Raw genomic sequence first — 19,773 nt, forward strand, 5'->3', positions numbered from 1 at the left:
GCTTGATTAGCTGGATCAGGTGTGTTTGATTAGGGTTGGAGCTAAACTGTGCAGAGCTGTGGCCCTCCAGGAATTGAGCTTGAGACCAATGATTTAAACTGAACTGAGCTGGATGATGACATCACTGAATTCAATAATGAAATGCCTTTAACTGAAAATTGAGTGTTTAATCTTTTACATTATTGAGACACTATTGTCCTATTTTGATACTGTGCAGTTGCTTTGACACAATTTGCATTGTTAAAAGCGCTATATAAATAAAGGTGACTTGACTTGACTCTGGATAAGTACCCCAGCAGGCACACAACAGGCACACAACGTCATAAGACGTTGATATTTGGTTAAATTTCGGTTGCAACGTCAGGTGACCAAAATTCAATGTCTAATGTCAATGTTAAATTGATGTCCAATACCGACGTCAGGTGATGTTGAGATTTTGTTGTTTTTAGGTTGTGTAACCAAAATCCAACGTTACGTCAACGTCAAATTGACGTCAAATATTGACGTGAACCCGATTTTAATTTTCAACCAAAATGCAACATCTGTCCGACGACATGTCCAACGTCAACCTGACGTTACATAGACACCCGGTGCCTGCTGGGACAGTTCTTGGAGAGTGGGGAAGGTGATACCAATTATTCGCTCAGCAGTCCGGACTACCCTCTGTAGTCTTCTAAGGTCAGATTTGGTAGCTGAGCTGAACCTGTGGTGGCTTCCGCCTTTTCTATGAATAATCTCTCTCAAATCTTGGGGTTTCGATGCCAGAAAATAGACTTTATTAAAACAAGAAAATAAAACCGAGAAGCCTCCTGCAAGAAAGTTCTCCCGAATGTGTTCTGCCTCTTTAAATAGTTTTTCCTCTAGGCGTGCTCAATACATTTTATACATAGTTTCACCTTTTTAGGCTGTGTTTTCCTTACATATAGATAGCAAGGACTCCTATATGGCCTTGACCTGTTGCAGCTGTTACCTATTTTGAGGGTCTGCTCATCTCATTCGTGCAGGCCTCAGAAACACATACACATATGATTATAATGGAAGAATACCTTGATACATAAATGGCTAAATTCACATTAATTATACTTAATTCATCTTTTTACTAATAAAAATCTTCCACAAACCAGACTGTTATTGAAGTGCAGAGGACAGATTCAATGATGGCAGAGTAGAACTGTTTCAGCAGCTCCTGTGGCAGGTTGAACTTCCTCAGCTGGCTAAGTACAACCTCTGCTGGACCTTTCTGACAATAGAGTCTATGTAAATGTCCCACTTCAGGTCCTGGGAAATGGTGCTGCCCAATAATCTGAATGACTCCACTGTTGTTACGGTGCTGTTCATGATGGTGAGTGGGGGGGGGAGCAGGGGGGTTTCTCCTGAAGTCCTGGATGTGTATTTTCCCAGCCTCACTAGCACACTGACAGCCAGAGGTGGGCACGGAGAGCTGAGTTAGTTTGGGCTGGAGGACGTTTGGAATGATCGTGTTAAAAGCTGAGCTGAAGTCCACAAACAGGATCCTCACATAAGTCCCTGGTCTGTCCAGATGCTGCAGGATGAAGTGCAGTCCCAAACTGCAGGGGGTCCAGTAAGGGTCCAGTGATGTCCTTCAGATAAGCAGGTCTGTTGAAGATCTGTGTGAAGATGGGGGCCAGCTGGTCAGCACAGGATTTCAAACAGGCTGGTGTCACACTGTCTGGGCCTGGTGCCTTTCTTCTCTTGTTCTTTCTGAAGGCCATGGCACACTTCATCTTCACTGATCTGCAGTGCAGGAGGGGGTGGGGGGGAGAGGGGGGTTGCAGGAGGTGTTAATGGTGTTTTTCAAACCTGTAATAGAACTTATTCAGATCAGTTGTTGATTCTCCACAGTGATGTCTTTCAGACCTTTCCACACTGAAGCCGTGTCACTGGAAGAGAATTGGATCCTTAGCTTATCGGAATAATTCCTCTTTGCCACTCTGATGTCCTTTTCCAGTGTGCATTTGGCCTGTTTATACAAGACTTTGTCCCCCTTCCCGTAAGCATCTTCTTTGGTCTGACGGAGCTGTCTGAGTTTTGCAGTGAACCATGGTTTGTCATTGTTGTAAGTTAGATGAGTCCTGGTAGGAATGCACATATCCTCATAGAAACTGATATAAGATGTTACAGTCTCTGTGAGCTCGTCCAGATCTTTTGAAGCAGCTTCAAAAACACTCCAATCAGTGAGGTCCAAACAGGTTTTTAAATCGTGCTCTGTTGCATTAGTCCATCTCTTTACAGTCCTTAATACAGGTTTAGCTGATTTCAGTTTCTGCCTGTTGGTCGGTATAAGATGTACCAAACAGTGATCAGAGAGTCCTAATGCTGCCTGTGGGACAGAGTGATATGCATCCTTTATAGCTGTTTAACAGTGATCCAATATTACTTTCTCTGGTGGGACATGTAACATACTGTCTGTATTCTGGCAGCTAATGAGAACATTAGGCAAATGTTCTTAGAATTTGTTTTCTTAGCTCGGTAGTAACCGTACTCTGTAATCAGATGACCTGGCACATATTTAAAGTCTGAGACAATTAGACCTACAGTCAGACAGCTAAATCCTTCTGTAGTGCAGTTAATAGATCTTGTTACTGTCAACATGGCACTGAATGAGTACCATATTTTTTTTTTTTACATTTAACAAAGCAATTTGCGTGGTATATAAGGAGTCAAGGAGAACTATGTTTTATTCTTGCACCAATGAAAAACAATTTGACAGTTTCTCTGAAAACAAGACAAATTTGTTCAAACTCTCTCAAAACAAGGACATTTCTTTTCTATAAGTAAGCATAAGTGAAGTGACATACGGCCAAGTATGGTGACCATACTCGGAATTCATGCTCTGCATTTAACCCATCCAACGTGCACACACACAGCAGTGAACACACACCGTGAACACACACCCGGAGCAGTGGGCAGCCATTTATGCTGCGGCACCCGGGGAGCAGTTGGGGGTTCGGTGCCTTGCTCAAGGGCACCTCAGTCATGGTATTGAGGGTGGAGAGAGCACTGAACATTCACTCCCCCCACCTACAATCCCTGCCGGCCCGAGACTCGAACCCACAACTTTTGGATTACAAGTCCGACTCTCTAACCATTAGGCCACGACTTCTCAAGGTTGTTTGGATGTTTTTCCTGAAAAACAAGACAAAATGTAACAAAACACGACATGGACTCTGTGGTTGGTTCATGTGGCATCACATGATGGTTCTGTGACATCTAATGCCGTTGCTGCTGGTTTATGTAATGTTGCTTCTGGTCACAGAATCCCTGAGCCTCGGTGGCTCTTCATCCAAACACGCTTCACATTAATATTGTGCAAGTTTGCCTTCAGCGTTAGTTGCAACATGCGGGTCGGGACACATTTAATGCGTAAGTGTATATAGTGGTTCAAAAGAAGTCCCATTCCAATGAGACAAATATTCCTGCACCCCCGAGGGAAAATTCAGTACAAAACAGGAGCACAATTACACAACAGCACGCAAAATGCAACCAAACTGAGAGAAAAGCACTCAATGGAATGGCAATGATTTCACTTTGATGATATCAGAAAAATATCAGATGATACAGATCTGAACGGCAGTATCATGCTATGACGTGGTAAAACCACATACTTTGGAAATGAATGGAAACATTTCCATATACCATGGTATTTACATGAATACCTCCATGGTATTTAAATTACCTCACAGTATTGCCTATTAAATGGGTCATTTGACACCAAAACACTAAATGATTACATTATGCATACACCACTGTATTTACATATTACTCCGAGGTCATTTTAAAGGTTGTACATGTCCAAAAGTCGTGGCCTAATGGTTAGAGAGTCGGACTTGTAATACGAAGGTTGCGGGTTCGAGTCTCCGGCCGGCAGGAATTGTAGGTGGGGGGGGTGAATGTCCAGCGCTCTCTCCACCCTCAATACCACGACTGAGGTGCCCTTGAGCAAGGCACCGAACCCCCAACTGCTCCCCGGGCGCTGCAGCATAAATGGCTGCCCACTGCTCCGGGTGTATGGTGTGTGTGTGTGTGTGTGTGTGTGTGTGTGTTCACTGCTGTGTGTGTGCACGTTGGATGGGTTAAATGCAGAGCATGAATTCCGAGTATGGGTCACCATACTTGGCTGAATGTCACTTCACAAAAGCATGGTAGAGTACATTTTTAGAAATAAAGAAATGAGTGGTTTGTTGCTCAAGGCATTAGACTTGGGTTACAGTTACACTTAATAGTTATCGTTTCATATTTAAACTGATTGACAAAGGAAAGCGTCATTTGTCCTTTTCAGTGTCACTTTTGAATAACAGGGCAGGATTCAAACAGGTATGGCAACTCTCTCGCCACCATAAGCGCCGCCCTCTATTGTTGCGTCAAACAAAGCGATATCATTCCGGCCGATGATTGGTCGAACGCCTCACGCCCACCGTGCTCTCATTGGCTGAAGGCCCCGTCAATCAAATCAAGCGTGCCTAAAAAAATGCTTAAAATGTACATCTCCGGCTTTCGATAGACAGAAAGAGGGAGAGAAAGAGAGTGGGATCGGACGCCAGATGAAATGATGTGACAAAACGGTGTCTTATGGATGATTTAGGGAGTATTTGAGCAGTTATGGTGCCACGGACGCGTTTCGTTTCGATAGTTTTTTGTGAATGGGAATTTCGTCGCAGGCCTCGGACAACTGGTTCATTTTCATCATATGATTGATTTTCTGTTTTTATTTGTGATTTCGCGAGATGAAGAGAGTTAATAGTTTCCAGAGGTGAGTACTGAGGCTAATCAGCTAACGAGTCCGATCACGTGCTGTTATGATTATTAATGCATTGTAAGATGTCTCTGTTATTGTTTGTGTTTGTTCACAAATCAGACATTGAATGGATCATGCATCTTGTTAAGCTACATCCAGAGCTCAGATCATGCATCTTTAGTGATTCTGTGCTGTATTGAGATCACCAGGCACATCCTGATGTGATGATTTTATTTTAATGCATGATGTTTATTAATGTAATCAGATCATGCATAGAAAGCAGAGTGTGTTTTAATGACTCTCTGATCTCTTAACAGAGAATATACTCTATTTATTGTGGTCTGATCATGTATTATTCAGTGCAAATCAAGCCAATAAGGGCTTACAGATTATGTGTTTTTGTTGACTGTATATTGCATAATCACAGATCAGACCATAAACTCTTGATGCAGAAATCAGACCATGCATGCACTGGGACAAAAGTTCATCCTGCAAGCTTAACATGAACATGTATATTTCATGCCATTAAAGATTTTATCTTGTTGTTATTCTCTTGTGCATGCTTTATTTATAGATCAGAACACACATTGAGTTTAAAGCATGTCAGATCATGCCAGTAAAATGCAATGTTTAGAGATGAGACGTTGCATTGAAATAAGATTGTCTCCATATTCTCTACACTGACTCCTAGCCTCATTTCTGCAGTCTGATTGTGGTTTTCTCATCTGATATCTGCTCTCCAAACATCAGCAGTGTCAGAATTGGTCCTCATGGGTGCTGGGATGCAGGGAATGCAGCATGGATAAGGATGCATGTGTGTTTTTAATGAGCACGCACCACTGCATCATATTAATGCTGGATCCTTGTGGAGTTTCAGACTCAAACAAACACACCTGAAGGAAAACAGAACATGTGCATGAGTCATACTGCAGATTATGAGGCTAGTGTCCATTTACTGATGGGTGAAAATCTAAAAACCGCTCGGAATGAGTCGCAGGGTGTTGTCTATGCACACAAACACATGCATATGCAAAAAAAAAAAATATATATAGTGATACAGAAGTATAAATTACATGTTTTCTTCTAACAAGGGTTTTGAGTTGAATTTTATTTTTATTATGTAGAAATTTGCATGCATTTGTTTTTCGATGATGAAAACAGTTTGATCTCAAGGCTTTTGTTTTTAGTGTCATTATTATAGTATTCATTAATATTCACGATTAGTTTAGATTTTTATATTTTGTTTTCATTAATTTTAGCTACAGTTTTAGTCATTTTGTTGTCTTGTTTGTATTATTTTTAAATATCGGTTTAAATGTTTTATCGGTTTTATTTTAGTTTTGGTAATTTTGGGAACTGGAATATTTTACGTAAAGTGTAACACTTTTTTTTAGATTTTATGTTTTTTTTTTTTTTTTTTAAAAAGCTGAATTTCAAAAATAATTTGTTAACGATAAGAAACGTATGTCAGATGAAAGCCGTCTGTTTTCCACTCCGTTATTATGAATGTCGTTTGTTGTGTTTCAGGTTTATGAACACCCGAGCGCCTGCGAACTGTCGTTACCAGCCCACATGTTACGAGCACGCGGCCAACTGCTACACCCATGCGGTAACGAACATTCATTCTTTAATGAATGGCAAGTGCTTATTTGCAGTGTCATTTGACACTCCTAAATGTTGGCATATGAAATGCTTATTTCTTGCTCAAACTCTGGCCTGTAGCTGCTGATTGTTCCGGCGTTTGTGGGAATGGCTCTGTTATACCGGCTGTCTGATGACCGCTGGGAGCGGATCACGGCCTGGGTGTACGGCATGGGTCTGATCGCTCTGTTCCTCATCTCCACAGTCTTTCACATCATTTCATGGAAAAAAAGCCACATGAGGTATGTTTGCCATCGTACAGCATCACACTGAACGGTGGGAGTGACCACTATATTTAAATGCAAGACTGAATCACTTCAGTTGATGTTTCAAGTGGATCACTGAATTACAGAAATAGTTAATCCAAAAATTCACTCACCCTCAGGCTATCCAAGATGTAGATGAGTTTTTCTTCATCAGAACAGATTTGGAGAAATGCAGCATTACATCATGGATCCTCTGCAGTGAATGGGTGCCGTCAGAATGATGGATTTGTTTCTTACAAACGTGCAGTTTTTCGCTTCACAAGACATTAACTGATGGACTGGAGTGATGTGGATTATTTTTTTTTTTATCAGCTGTTTGGACTGTCATTCTGACGGCACCCATCCACTACAGAGGATCCATTGCTGAACAAGTGATGTAATGCTACATTTCTCCAAATCTGATGAAGAAACAAACTCATCTGCATCTTGGATGACCCGAGGGTGATCACATGTTCAAAAATGTTTCATTTTTGAGTGAACCATTCCCTTAACTAGTTGTGCACTTCAGTTATCATGATAAAGTCATTTAGCTTTTCTTAACAGAAGTTTGTATTCTTTGACCACTATAGCGATTCTATAGACTTATATTGAACAACTTTAATATGCATCAAAATGATATTTCAGGGCACATGGTATGAACACTTCACGTTAATATTGTCTCCTGTGTTTTATTTCTCAGAACCGTGGAGCACTGCTTCCACATGTGTGATAGAGTCGTCATATACTTCTTTATCGCTGCCTCTTATACACCATGGTATGTTTTCTTTATACACATTTATTGCTGTCGTATTTAGATTTCAAAACTTAAATCCATCTAAACATTAGGGGTGTGTGCGATATATATCGTGTGCGATGTGATCATAACACCCCTACAGTGCACGTATACATTACGTGAAGTCTAGACTATTGCCCATACGCATTTACAGTGTGTTCTTTCACTGCATGATTCAGTCTTAAAATGCATTTAGAATGATCACAAATTCAAGACATGGGGGGGGGGGGGGGAGAAAATGTATATATTTATACCAATTCATATAGTTGATCAATTTCACATGAGTTCTGTTTTTCTCCAAATATTACCATGATTGCAAATGTGATAAACTGTTCAATAAACAAGAAGTTAATTAAGAGACTTGCATTTTAAACCCCATATTTCCTGTCAAAACAAAAATCATTCCAAACACAGCAACGGCACTGTTTTGCGTCCTTTTTTTTTTTTTTTTCCCTGACTGAATCAACCTCTTGAATGATTCGGTTCTATCGCAATGACTCACTTATTAACAGTGATTTGCTGCCACCTACTGGAGGTTTTAATTTCTCACAGTATGTTTTATTTAAATAATTGCAAATATCATTATTCAACATTTTGTGTTTAATATATCAAAACGTTATTTATGCATTTGTAAATGCAGGTTGAATGCATTCATGTCTTGCATTAAACAGTGTCTAAATGCATCTAAATGTCACTTCAGATGCAGCCTCTGTGATTTAATTTGCTTGGTAACAGCCCAAATGTCTTATTCTAATTTGCTGATTAAATGTACGAATTTGACTCAAAAGATAATGGACAGTTTTAGAAAAAATGGCTTTATAAAAGGTAAAAATGCCCATAAAATTTAAAAATCAATTTAAACTTATTGGAAAATATTAATTTCAGTGTGTGTGAACTGACCGCCACACAGAATATGAAGAATATTAAAAACTGAGTCAGCTGTCACTTTTGATTAAAGTATCAGATACTTTGAAGAAATATTGAATACCGTAAATACGCTATACAGTAAGCATTCGGTACTTTGGTATTATCCCATACCTCGGTGGTACTGTTTCTAATGTTAAATATGCCATATAGTCTTTATTTCTGTGTAATATTTAAGCTTCAGGATCCACAAGCGATTCATCTTATTTTATTTGTAACACTATCTCCTATCTTACATTTGCGGAAGAGGAGTCTGTGTGTAAAAATGCATTCACATGCATCATTTTTGGCTCCTTCAGCGTGGTTCTGTGAGGTTATTGATCTGATAACACATTTTTGGCTACAACAGTTTCTATTGTTATGCCAGCGGTGTGACTGGCAGCGTTTGGTCACTTTACTCTGCGAGTGTGAATAATTCAGTGTGCTTTAGTGCTCAAGTACAGCAGGAAAGTGAGATGTTACGCAGCATCTTTAATTAACACGACCGTACAAAATCACGTGTAATGTGGAAACTTCATTTTAATAGTCAAAAGTATTTATATAGTCCTTAGTTTCAGAGCAGATTTACAGAAAATCATGATGTATACTATCTTAAAATCTTCACGCCTTATAGTTGCTTATATAGATAAGAGCTGTGCCATAATATTTCACAATTTGCAACGATATAAATAAACCGTTGACGTTTGTTATATAGTATAGTAATATAACCAAATGAAAATATACTCATATAGCCAACATTATACAAGAGATAATTGGAGGTACTGGATGTACTATATATCCAATGTACTAGTAAATGAGTTGAATTATATGAATGCTTATGTTAAATATCTTATACTACACATACAGTATCTGCAATATTATGCACAGTTAGGCTAATGATCTATATTAACTACAAAAATTGTTAATGGTGATTGTTTTTGATCTGATTTGTATGCGTTAATGTCTAGTCACCAATTTGTTCCTACCGGCCCGTCTACATCCACCTCTGAAAAAAGGTGCTATGTCCGGGCATGTTTTTCTTTATCATCTCTATGTGTGCGCTAACACCTCTGTAGGATCAGAACAACCTACTCTGTAGGATGAATAGATAAACGTATGAGAAGCAGTCTTAAGTTAATTATTCAAACCACCAACTTCTCAGACCACCAACCCTATTAATTTCCTTCTAACAGTGAAGGTGTCTATCTGACGGTGGATATCCTCTATGTGCTTGTGTTAATGGCTTTACAACATCCACCTCATATAGATGTGCACAGAGTCATGCTTTAGTTCAGTTCAGTTCAATTTATTAATAAAGCACAATAAAACAGCAATGGTTGACCATTGTGCTGAATAATAGTTTAAAAGAAATCAAAGTACATTACAGGATATGACATGACAAACAAATAAACATTTTAAATAAGCCCTGCTTTAGACAATCAACACATCTCTCTCTCACACACACACACAAATACACACAATGGTTTTTATACTGTACAAACTGTATTTTCAAATCGCCCTACACCGACCTTACACCTAAACCTACCCCTTACAGAAAACTGTGCGTTTTAAGATGTTCAGAAAACTACATTCTGTATCATTTATAAGCTTGTTTCCTCATGAGGACAAAAACAAATGCCCCCACAAGGACAAGGATTTTGGATATTGCCATCTTTATCCCCCATAACATAGGATATACCTGAGACACACACACAAATCTGAGTAAGCTCAGATTTAAATATGAGTAAAATTGTATGTTGTTTACTTTTGTTGTTATTTAAGACATATTTATTTTAATCTAGCCTGTAGATGTGTACTGTAAAATAAAAATATACATGTCACTTAAAACTAGTAAAATAATTACACCTACAGTTTTAAACCCATTGTGTGTCACTTAAAGCCAATAGACGGCATGATTTGCTTTAATGAAACTTTAGTTTTATTCTTTAAAATAGCCTGATGCTAATGCACCCAAGTGCTTTTCTCACATGAGTAGAAAACTCTTTGGACGTGTTTGTGACAAACACATCATTTTTTTTACTTCAGAAAAGTTTTTGTAATGTATGACTGAACTTTTCTCATTTGACAGACCTACGTTTCAAATGAGTTATTATTTACACACAACTTGTACATTTTGACTATTTGACTCTTTTGTAGGTATCATGTCATTTGAAATGTTTTACTAAAGGATTAAAGCGCCAGTATCTGTGTTTTCAGCATGAAAGAGATGTACAAGGATGTTTCAACTATTATCGTCGTTTCTTTTTGACCCTAATAAACTGGTAATGAATTTTCTACGGCAAGTGATGCAATGTACAGTTCTCATAATGTGTGTAAATAGCTGTGCTAAAACATTGGAGTATTTTTGCATGCCAACAGATTTTGTTATGGATGTGCCGCATCTAAGAATCACAATCTTTGGTAAATGACATTCTTCTTACACCACGTTACACCAGTTTTAGTCATATTATCAAGATTTCATATGGCCGTTCGCAATTTGTTTGTTGGACTGTGTATGTTTTTAGGCAAAGACAATTTCTTTTAGGCAAGAAATTAAGTAACAGTCTTTCGTTTGAGATTTCTTTTAGTGCAACTTTGTGTTTGTCCACGATGTGCAAACACATGAAGCATCAACACGAAAATTAAGTCTTGCTGTTTTACCCTTAAAGCTATTCCAACTGAAACAAATCAAACTATTGCACTGAAAGCTGCACATTCATTTAAGTTTGAGCATGTTATAATTTCCACACGCTTGTAAAGAGTATTGATCAATTTCATCCATAGCCTTTCGTACATTCACAACACCCTGTGACGTGACAGTCAGGGTGACACTATAAAAAAATCCACCCCAGGTACACATCTGACGTATGATAACGCTGACATAAATCATCATTTGATAGACAGTGTAGGATACAACTACTACTTAAGTTCATTTACTTCCATTGAATGGTTTTATTATATTGCAGATTTATAAAAGTAATAGGCCACTTGATTTGATATGTATCTCACATGCACTGAATGATTCAACAAACGTTTACCACAATATTTGCATGCGTTCAAAGAATGCCATGGTTCTTTGTGTCTTACACTTCATGAAGACTTGTTTTACAAGCTGTGCATTGATAATGGATCAAGCATTGCTGTTTTTTTCTTGCTGACGGTTTATTGATCAGGGTGTGTGTGTGTGTGTGTGTGTGTGTGTTACGGTTGCACACATTCCTGCGTGATGAGCACTAATGAGGGTGTGTTTTCCCGCAGGCTCAATCTCCGGGAGCTCGGGCCGCTCGCTGCTCACATGCGCTGGTTTGTGTGGCTGATGGCGGCTGCTGGGACCATCTATGTGTTCAACTACCACGAGAAGTACGTTTGACTTCACCACGGTGTCTTATGTCGTCAGGGATTGCCAGATACATTATATCATAACTATACAAAATTGATAAGACACACAAAGTGTTAAATCATATGTAGTTGAATACCAATAAATCACAACCAGTCTAATTGTACAGAGTAACCACAAGAATGTTGCAAGTCCCAGTCACATACATTACAGTGAGGACATGTATAGTTGGATACATAAAATTAATAAAAAATATTCCAATTATGAATTGTATTATTTATAAATTATTGTTAAAATTGGGGGCAAGATTGATAAACATGCACAGTGTTTATTTTTCATCCACCCAAGTGAGCACATTTGCATTTTAAATAAAATGGTAAATATTAAAAGTTACGATTTGTATCATTTATAAATTAATACAATCATAAATTATTATTTATAAGAAAAATAGTGATAATACAATTATTATTAGTAGTTAAATAATATTTAAAAATACTTTAGTGTTATTTGCAATATTGGTTTACACATCCGTCAAGAAAATATTAAGAATGTACGAAACTATATAAAAAAAATTGCAGTTGTATTTCAAGTACAAATACATAATTTCTTAGTGTATGTGGTTTAAGCACAAGAGAATGGGTAATTAAACATGCACAAAATATACAATGAAGTAAATGAACACTATTTACCTGTAGAAATTCCCCTGAAGTGAGAGAGCTGTTTAATTGTCGTGATGATGAAGCATGTGTTTGTGTTAGGTATAAGTTAGTGGAGCTGGCGTTCTACCTGACCATGGGCTTCTTTCCTGCGCTGGTGGTGACATCAATGGTGAGTCTATCCGCTCAACTTTAACTGATCTATGAAAGGCCAAGTACTAATTAGCAGACCCCTAATTAACCTGACCATTTAAAGCTGGTGTAGGAGGAGTCATTGACGGAGAACAGGTTGTAGATGTAAACGTCTGAATGTTAGGCTGAAAATGACTTAATTACCAGCTTTCAGAAGTAATTCTGTATTATAGGTTTAAAGAAAACTAAATGTTTAGTCGTCATGATGTTTCATTGTGAAACAAGAAATTTCCATCTTTCCCTTGAATGTTGAAATCTGATCACCTTCACCTTTGATCCAGTTTCGTTAACCTGTCACACCTGAAATATTCACCATCACTGTGAGTGAGCGAGATCTGTCAGCTGTTGCTAGGCAACCAGCTCACACTTGATCTGGGATTTCTGCAATTCAGAATCAAAATTGAGTCACTGATACACCTGATTAGAATTGAATAATAACTTAGTTACCACATGGACAATTACATGTGACTCTCCCAAAAAACACACGGGTCATAGTTTACCCTAAAATCAATTTATAATCACTATAAATACACATTTTAAATTTTTATTTAAATTTAGTTTTAAAGAAGCATTAATATTTAATGAATTGAGATTATACATGTTAAATGTAGTTTTATATATATCATTTTTGTATTATTTCTTTTATAAATATACATGTTAGGCTAGTTTTTGTAGTGTAATAAGTGTATAAATATAATGCACTCATGTTTCTTATTTATTCATTTTTAAAATAATTTAAGATTATATTTAAAAGAGTTAATGAGAACTAAAAATTGTCTAAATATTTATTATTTTTTTGTAATGTAACCGCTACATAAATGTAATGGACTTAGAGATGTTTTTTCTGTCTTGTAACCATTTTTTTTTTTTTTGCTGTATTACTCACAAACAATACTAATATTAAAAATATAATATAATCATATATTCATATGATTTATATATCAGTTTATTATTATTTTTTCTTTTGACTTCTGGGTGAAATATGATCCAGGCATGGTTTGACAGGTTTTGTGAGATTCACCCTTACATATACAGCACGTGTGTAGTGTGCATTCTACCATACAGTAAAGACTTGGGTTCGGTGTAGTAAGCAAACAGAAATGCTTTGAAGTTTAATCACTATTGATAACCTTTACTTTAGTGTGGTGTTCGAGTCAAAGACAGCAGCAGAACAGTGTTCATTACATATAAAATACAGCATGTGTCTCATGTCACAGACACTTGCGCTACCTTGTGGTTAGGAGCAGTTGTTGCACCTGCTTGAAATAAAATGAGGGGCACCAAAAACTCCCTGCATTCAAAGCTCAACTTTTCCTTTGGCTTTTGGATCATTGCAAAAAATAAGCTCTGTGACCAACAAAAGCTTATGATGCTTACACGTTTTGTTCACCATGAAAATGTTCACAACTTGAATTTTGAATTCTAAATGCAATCAGCAGAAGTCAAAAGCTAAACGTTGGCTATAAATGAACTGCACCATGGTCACATGACTTCAACGTCACCATTGTTAAGCATCCAACAACTTTTTTTAATCTTTATTTTAAAACATTTGTGTGATGTTTAATGTCCTTAACGACCTCTGTAGTCCCATTTAGGACACTTGTTAATAAAACTTAATCCTGAACTTAACCTGTGTTAACCACAGACCCTATTTCAGGCATTAAATCAAAATTCCATCCAAAAAACCCATTGACGTGTTAAAATGTGAACTCGTTTCGGGGTGTTGGCCTCCAAAAATACTTCATTCCTGCAACACCATCAAAACATTGTTAAATTACCTTTTACACATCTGAGGTGTAAATCTAGTAGATTACACTCTTAAAAATCCTCGTTTTTATTGTTGTGATTTATTTTTTTTTGTGATTTATTTCACTTTCTTTTATGTAAAGCACTTTCAATTACCATTGTGTATGAAATGTGCTATATAAATAAACTTGCCTTGACTAAAAAATAAAGTTTAAGGTCATTGCTGAAGTTTATTCTCATTGATGGTTCTATGTAGAACTTTTAACATCCTTGGAACATTTCTTTTGATCAAAAGATTCTTTATAGTGGAAATAAAAAATATGGTCCCACTTTATATTAGGTGGCCTTAACTACTATGTACTTGCATCAAAAATAAGTACTTATTGTGGTTATATTGTATTGCAAAACACTTCTGCTGCTATTGAGGTGGTATATGGGTAAGGTTAGGGACAGGTTTGGTGGTATGGGTAGGTTTAAGGGTGGGTTAAGGTGTAAGTGATCGGTCAACAATGTAATTATAATTGTAATTACCAAAATTAATTACAGATGTAATTACATATAGGTATTTAAAAAAATATTAGTACAATGTAAAAACATGTATGTACACAATAAGTGCATTGTACCAAATTATTAATTTAAATGTAAGTACAGAGTAGTTAAGACCACCTAATATAAAGTGGGACCAAAAATATATATTTTTTTTTTAGAGTATAGGACTTTACAAAAACTACAGAAAAAAGAGGTAAATCTTTAAAAAACAAGGGCATATTACTGATGTTTTTGTTGTAGAATTAAACGATTGTAGAAAGTAAAAATGTAAAATTAACTTGAACTTAACCTGAATTTAACCTAAACTTAACCTTGAAATTGACACGCATGGTTCCATGAAGAACCTTTTAACAATCTTTCCATTGCACAAAATCTTTTTTATTTTTTAATTTATTTTATCATGGAAAGAGGTTTTAAAATGTTCTTCACACTAAGATAAAATAGTTCTTTTAAGAACTAATCACTGACAGGTTCTTCTACAGGTACATCTCAAAAAATTAGAATATCATGAAAAAGGTCAATATTTTGTCACTCATTTCAGAAAGTGAAACCCATATATTATATAGATTCATTGCACATGGAGTAAAATATTTCAAGCCTTTATTTCTTAATTTTAATGATTATGGCTTAGAGATAATGAAAACCCAAAATTCAGTGTCTCAGAAAATTTGAATATTACATAAGATCAATAAAAAAAGGATATTTTAAACAGAAATGAACATACGTTTCAAAAGCCTGACATTTCTATGTACTCAATACTTGGTTGGGCCTCCTTTTGCATGAATTACTGCATCAATGCGGCGTGGCATGGAGGCAATCAGCCTGTGGCACTGCTCAGGTGTAATGGAGGCCCAGGTTGCTTTGATAGCGGCCTTCAGGTCATCTGTATTGTTGGGTCTGGTGTCTCTCAGATTCTCTATGGGGTTCAGGTCAGGCGAGTTTGCTGGCCAATCAAGCACAGTAACACCATGGTCATTGAACCAGCTTTTGGTATCTTTGGCAGTGTGGGCAGGTGCCAAGTCCTGCTGGAAAATAAAATCAGCATCTCCATAAAGCTTGTCAGCAGAAGGAAGCATGAAGTGCTCTAAAATCTCCTGGTAGATGGCTGCGTTGACTGTGGACTTCAGAAAACACAGTGGACCAACACCAGCAGATGACATGGCAGCCCAAATCATCACTGACTGTGGAAACTTCACACTGGACTTCAAGCAACATGGATTCTGTGCCTCTCCACTCTTCCTCCAGACTCTGGGACCTTGATTTACAAATGAAATGCAAAATTTACTTTCATCTGAAAAGAGGACTTTGGACCACTGAGCAACAGTCCAGTTCTTTTTCTCCACAGCCCAGGTAAGATGCTTCTGACGTTGTCTCTGGTTCAGAAGTGGCTTGGTAGCCCTTTTCCTGAAGACGTCTGAGCGTGGTGACTCTTGATGCACTGACTCCAGCTTCAATCCACTCCTTGTGAAGCTCTCCCAAGTGTTTGAATCAGCTTTGCTTGACAGTATTCTCAAGGTTGCAGTCATCCCTGTTGCTTGTCCACCTTTTCCTACCCAAATTCTTCCTTCCAGTCAACTTTGCATTTAATATGCTTTGATACAGCACTCTGTAAACAGCTACACCTTTCAGTAATGACCCTCTGTGACTTACCCTCTTTGTGGAGGGTGTCAATGTTCGTCTTCTGGATCATTGCCAAGTCAGCAGTCTTCTCCATTATTGTGGTTTCAAAAAACAAGAGATACCCGGAATTTATACTGTAGGGAAGGTTATTAATTGAAACTCAAAGATACCGAGATACCGATTTTTGACTTTCATGAGCTGTAAGCTCTAATCATCAAAATTAAAACAAATAAACTTCTTAAATGTTTTACTTTACATGTAATGAATGTAAAATATATGAAAGTTTCACTTTTTGAAATGTTACAAGAAGAAAAACTGTTAACCACTGACCCTGTTTCAGGCATTAAATAAAAAATCCATTCAAAAAACCCATTGAAGTGTGAACTCATTTCAGGGTGTTGCCCTTCTAAAATAGATTTCTGCAGCACTCTGCAACACCATCAAAACATTGTTAAATTACACTCTTAATAATAAAGCTTCTTTATTGTCATTTGATGGTTCTAATGTAGAACCTTTAAGATTCTTGGAACCAATCTATTGATCGAGATTCTTTATAGTGGAAAAAAAAATGTTTTTTTATTTTTGAGAGCATAGGACTTTACAGAAAAACAACAGCAAAAAAAAAAAAAAGAGGTAAATACAAAAAACAAGGGTATATTACTGATGTTTTTGTAGAATAAAACAATTTTAGAAAATGTAGAATTAACTTGAATTTAACCTAAACTTAACCTTGAACTTGGCATATACACTCACCGGCCACTTTATTAGGTACACCTGTTCAATTGCTTGGTAACACAAATGGCTAATCAGCCAATCACATGGCAGCAACTCAATGCATTTAGGCATCTAGATGTGGTGAAGATGACTTGCTGAAGTTCAAACCGAGCATCAGAAAGGGGATTTAACCAGTTCAGGCTGGTGGTGTAATTGGGTGGGGGATATTTTCTTGGCACACTTTGGGCCCCTTAGTACCAATTGAGCATCGTTTAAACGCCACAGCCTACCTGAGTATTGTTGATGACCATGTCCATCCCTTTATGACTACAGTGTACCCATCTTCTGATGGCTACTTCCAGCAGGATAGTGCACCATGTCACAAAGTTCAAATCATCTCAGACTGGTTTCTTGAACATGTCATTGAGTTCACTTTACTCAAATGGCCTCCACAGTCACCAGATCTCAATCAATAGAGCACCTTTGGGATGTGGTGGAACGGGAGATTCGCATCATGGATGTGCAGCCGACAAATCTGCAACAACTGCGTGATGCTATCATGCCAATATGGACCAAAATCTCTGAGGAATGTTTCCAACACCTTGTTGAATCTATGCCACAAAGAATTAAGGCAGTTCTGAAAGCAAAAGGGGGTCCAACCCGGTACTAGCAAAGTGTACCTAATAAAGTGGGCAGTGAGTGTATGGTTCCATGAAGAACCGTTAACAATATTTCCATTGCACAAAAGGTTATTTATAGTGGAAAGAGGTTTTAAAATATTCTTCACACTAAGATCAAATGCTTCTATTAACAACTGATCACTGAAAGGTTCTTTGTGGAACCAAACATGGTTCTTCTATGGCATCAGTGTTCCCTTTTGGAACCTTAAGTTTTATGGATTTTTGCCTGGTTATCAATTTGTCAAATGAGTAAAAAAAAAACCTTTACTCAATGATTTTCATGCCAGTAACTGTGTTTGGTTCTTGTTTTGATCAGAGTAACACAGATGGGCTGTATGAGCTGGCGTTCGGAGGCTTGGTCTACTGCCTGGGCGTCGTCTTCTTCAAATCAGACGGTGTGATTCCGTTCGCTCACGCCATCTGGCATGTGTTTGTGGCTCTTGCTGCCGCCATCCACTACTACGCCATCTGGAAGTACTTGTACCGCAGTCCCCTGCTGGAGGACATCAGGGATGCTTGAGCTCCTCTTCCTCTTTCCTCCTCTATCACCAAAACATCACAACCGGATGCTCCAAACACCAATGTTTACCAGTACGACCATGCAATGTTTACGGTTTTCTAACCAACTGGGATCAGTGAAGTGTGTGTGAGTGTGTCGCAGTACTGAATGCACATTTACAACAGTTGCAACAAGACGGCAATGTTTGTGCGTTTTTTCCAATTTTTATCAGTATTATGTAAATATATTCCACTGAAAGCAGATGAATTGTGATTCGTTTTTATATTTAATAATTTTTCCGTGCATTCAGTCTCACACACACACACACACGCGCTCAGTAGCAGCTTCATATCATCTGTAGTGAATTACTTTTCTTTATTCGTGTGACTTTCTGTATCAAATCTGTATTTTTGCATCTCAACTCACTGGGTTTTTACTTCAGACGTATGGCTAGTTGTTTTCTAAGAAGCGCAGGTGGTTTTCTACACTCCTGGCGTCTCCTTCCCCCGTCTTTCTGCTCTTTCAGCAGGATTTGAAAGTGTTGCACAGATTTTTTTCTATGCAGCACTTTTCTAACAGGAAGAACCACTTCTCTTTGATACTCCGAATGTAGGCTGAGGGTGGATAAAAACAATGTTGAATGCTTCTCTGCACAACCAGATTTATGATGCTATAGGATGTTTTCTCACCGCCTGAACCACCTTAAAGACACTTTGTGTGGTTTCTCAAATTTGGCACAATATTCGATGGATTTTTGATTAAGAAGTGTTAGCCAATGACATCCTAGAATAACATCCTTTTGTCTGGTATAAATCTGACACAAGCAGGTCATATTTCACCCCCAAATCTTAAAAGAAATTGCAGTAAAATTGCAATTGCACTGCAAGAAACTTAAGCATACTATTTTTAGGACGTGTGTGTGTGTGTGTATATTTTTTTATTTAATTTTTTTGCATTCTGACATTCTCATGACATTTTTCTTATTACTATAGAGGTTTTATTATTATTATATGTATATTTAAAATAACTATTACAGTACATTTTATTCATTGTTATATGTACATATAAATTAATTAAATTTAATTATAAAAATTTAATAGCTTACAGTACTATTTGTGTGTGGGTGTGGGGGGGGGGGGGGGATAATGTGCTTAATTGTCATAAATGTCACAATGCAAAGAAAAATTAAGTTTTTATTTTTCATTTTGATTTGAAGTGAAATACGACTCTACAATGTTCTTTACAGGGAGATTTACTTGTAATATGGGCAAACTAAACATTTCTGAACTAATGTTCTTTTTCTGCCATGATTATCTCCTACTAAATGATGCCAGCAAAACGCTCATCGTCCCATCATGCACATCACTACCTGTATGCACCAGGATCATCTTTTATCATTCTGAGGACCTTCTCTGGTTTCTGTCGAGTTTCTTCAGGAGACT

General features: G+C 37.4%; 1 protein-coding gene across 2 annotated transcripts in view; it reads left to right on the forward strand.

The window, feature by feature from the left end:
- LOC306863856 (monocyte to macrophage differentiation factor-like) overlaps positions 1-19,343 on the forward strand; it is a 42,575-nt gene extending 23,232 nt beyond the window's left edge. Inside the window, exons 1-7 of one of the 2 annotated variants that reach the window (XM_079407416.1) lie at positions 4,465-4,771; positions 6,284-6,365; positions 6,479-6,639; positions 7,343-7,417; positions 11,597-11,698; positions 12,434-12,503; positions 18,149-19,343. In XM_079407416.1, the coding sequence (XP_079263542.1) occupies positions 4,746-4,771; positions 6,284-6,365; positions 6,479-6,639; positions 7,343-7,417; positions 11,597-11,698; positions 12,434-12,503; positions 18,149-18,352 (720 nt within the window). In that variant the 5' untranslated portion in view covers positions 4,465-4,745 and the 3' untranslated portion in view covers positions 18,353-19,343. Of the gene's footprint in view, positions 1-4,464; positions 4,772-6,283; positions 6,366-6,478; positions 6,640-7,342; positions 7,418-11,596; positions 11,699-12,433; positions 12,504-18,148 lie in introns of those variants that run through there. The other variant, XM_079407417.1, reaches the window with a different exon arrangement.
- The last annotated feature ends 430 nt before the right edge of the window (positions 19,344-19,773 follow it).

This window comes from Barbus barbus, assembly GCF_936440315.1.
Source record: "Barbus barbus genome assembly, chromosome: 4".
Taxonomy (NCBI): domain Eukaryota; kingdom Metazoa; phylum Chordata; class Actinopteri; order Cypriniformes; family Cyprinidae; genus Barbus; species Barbus barbus.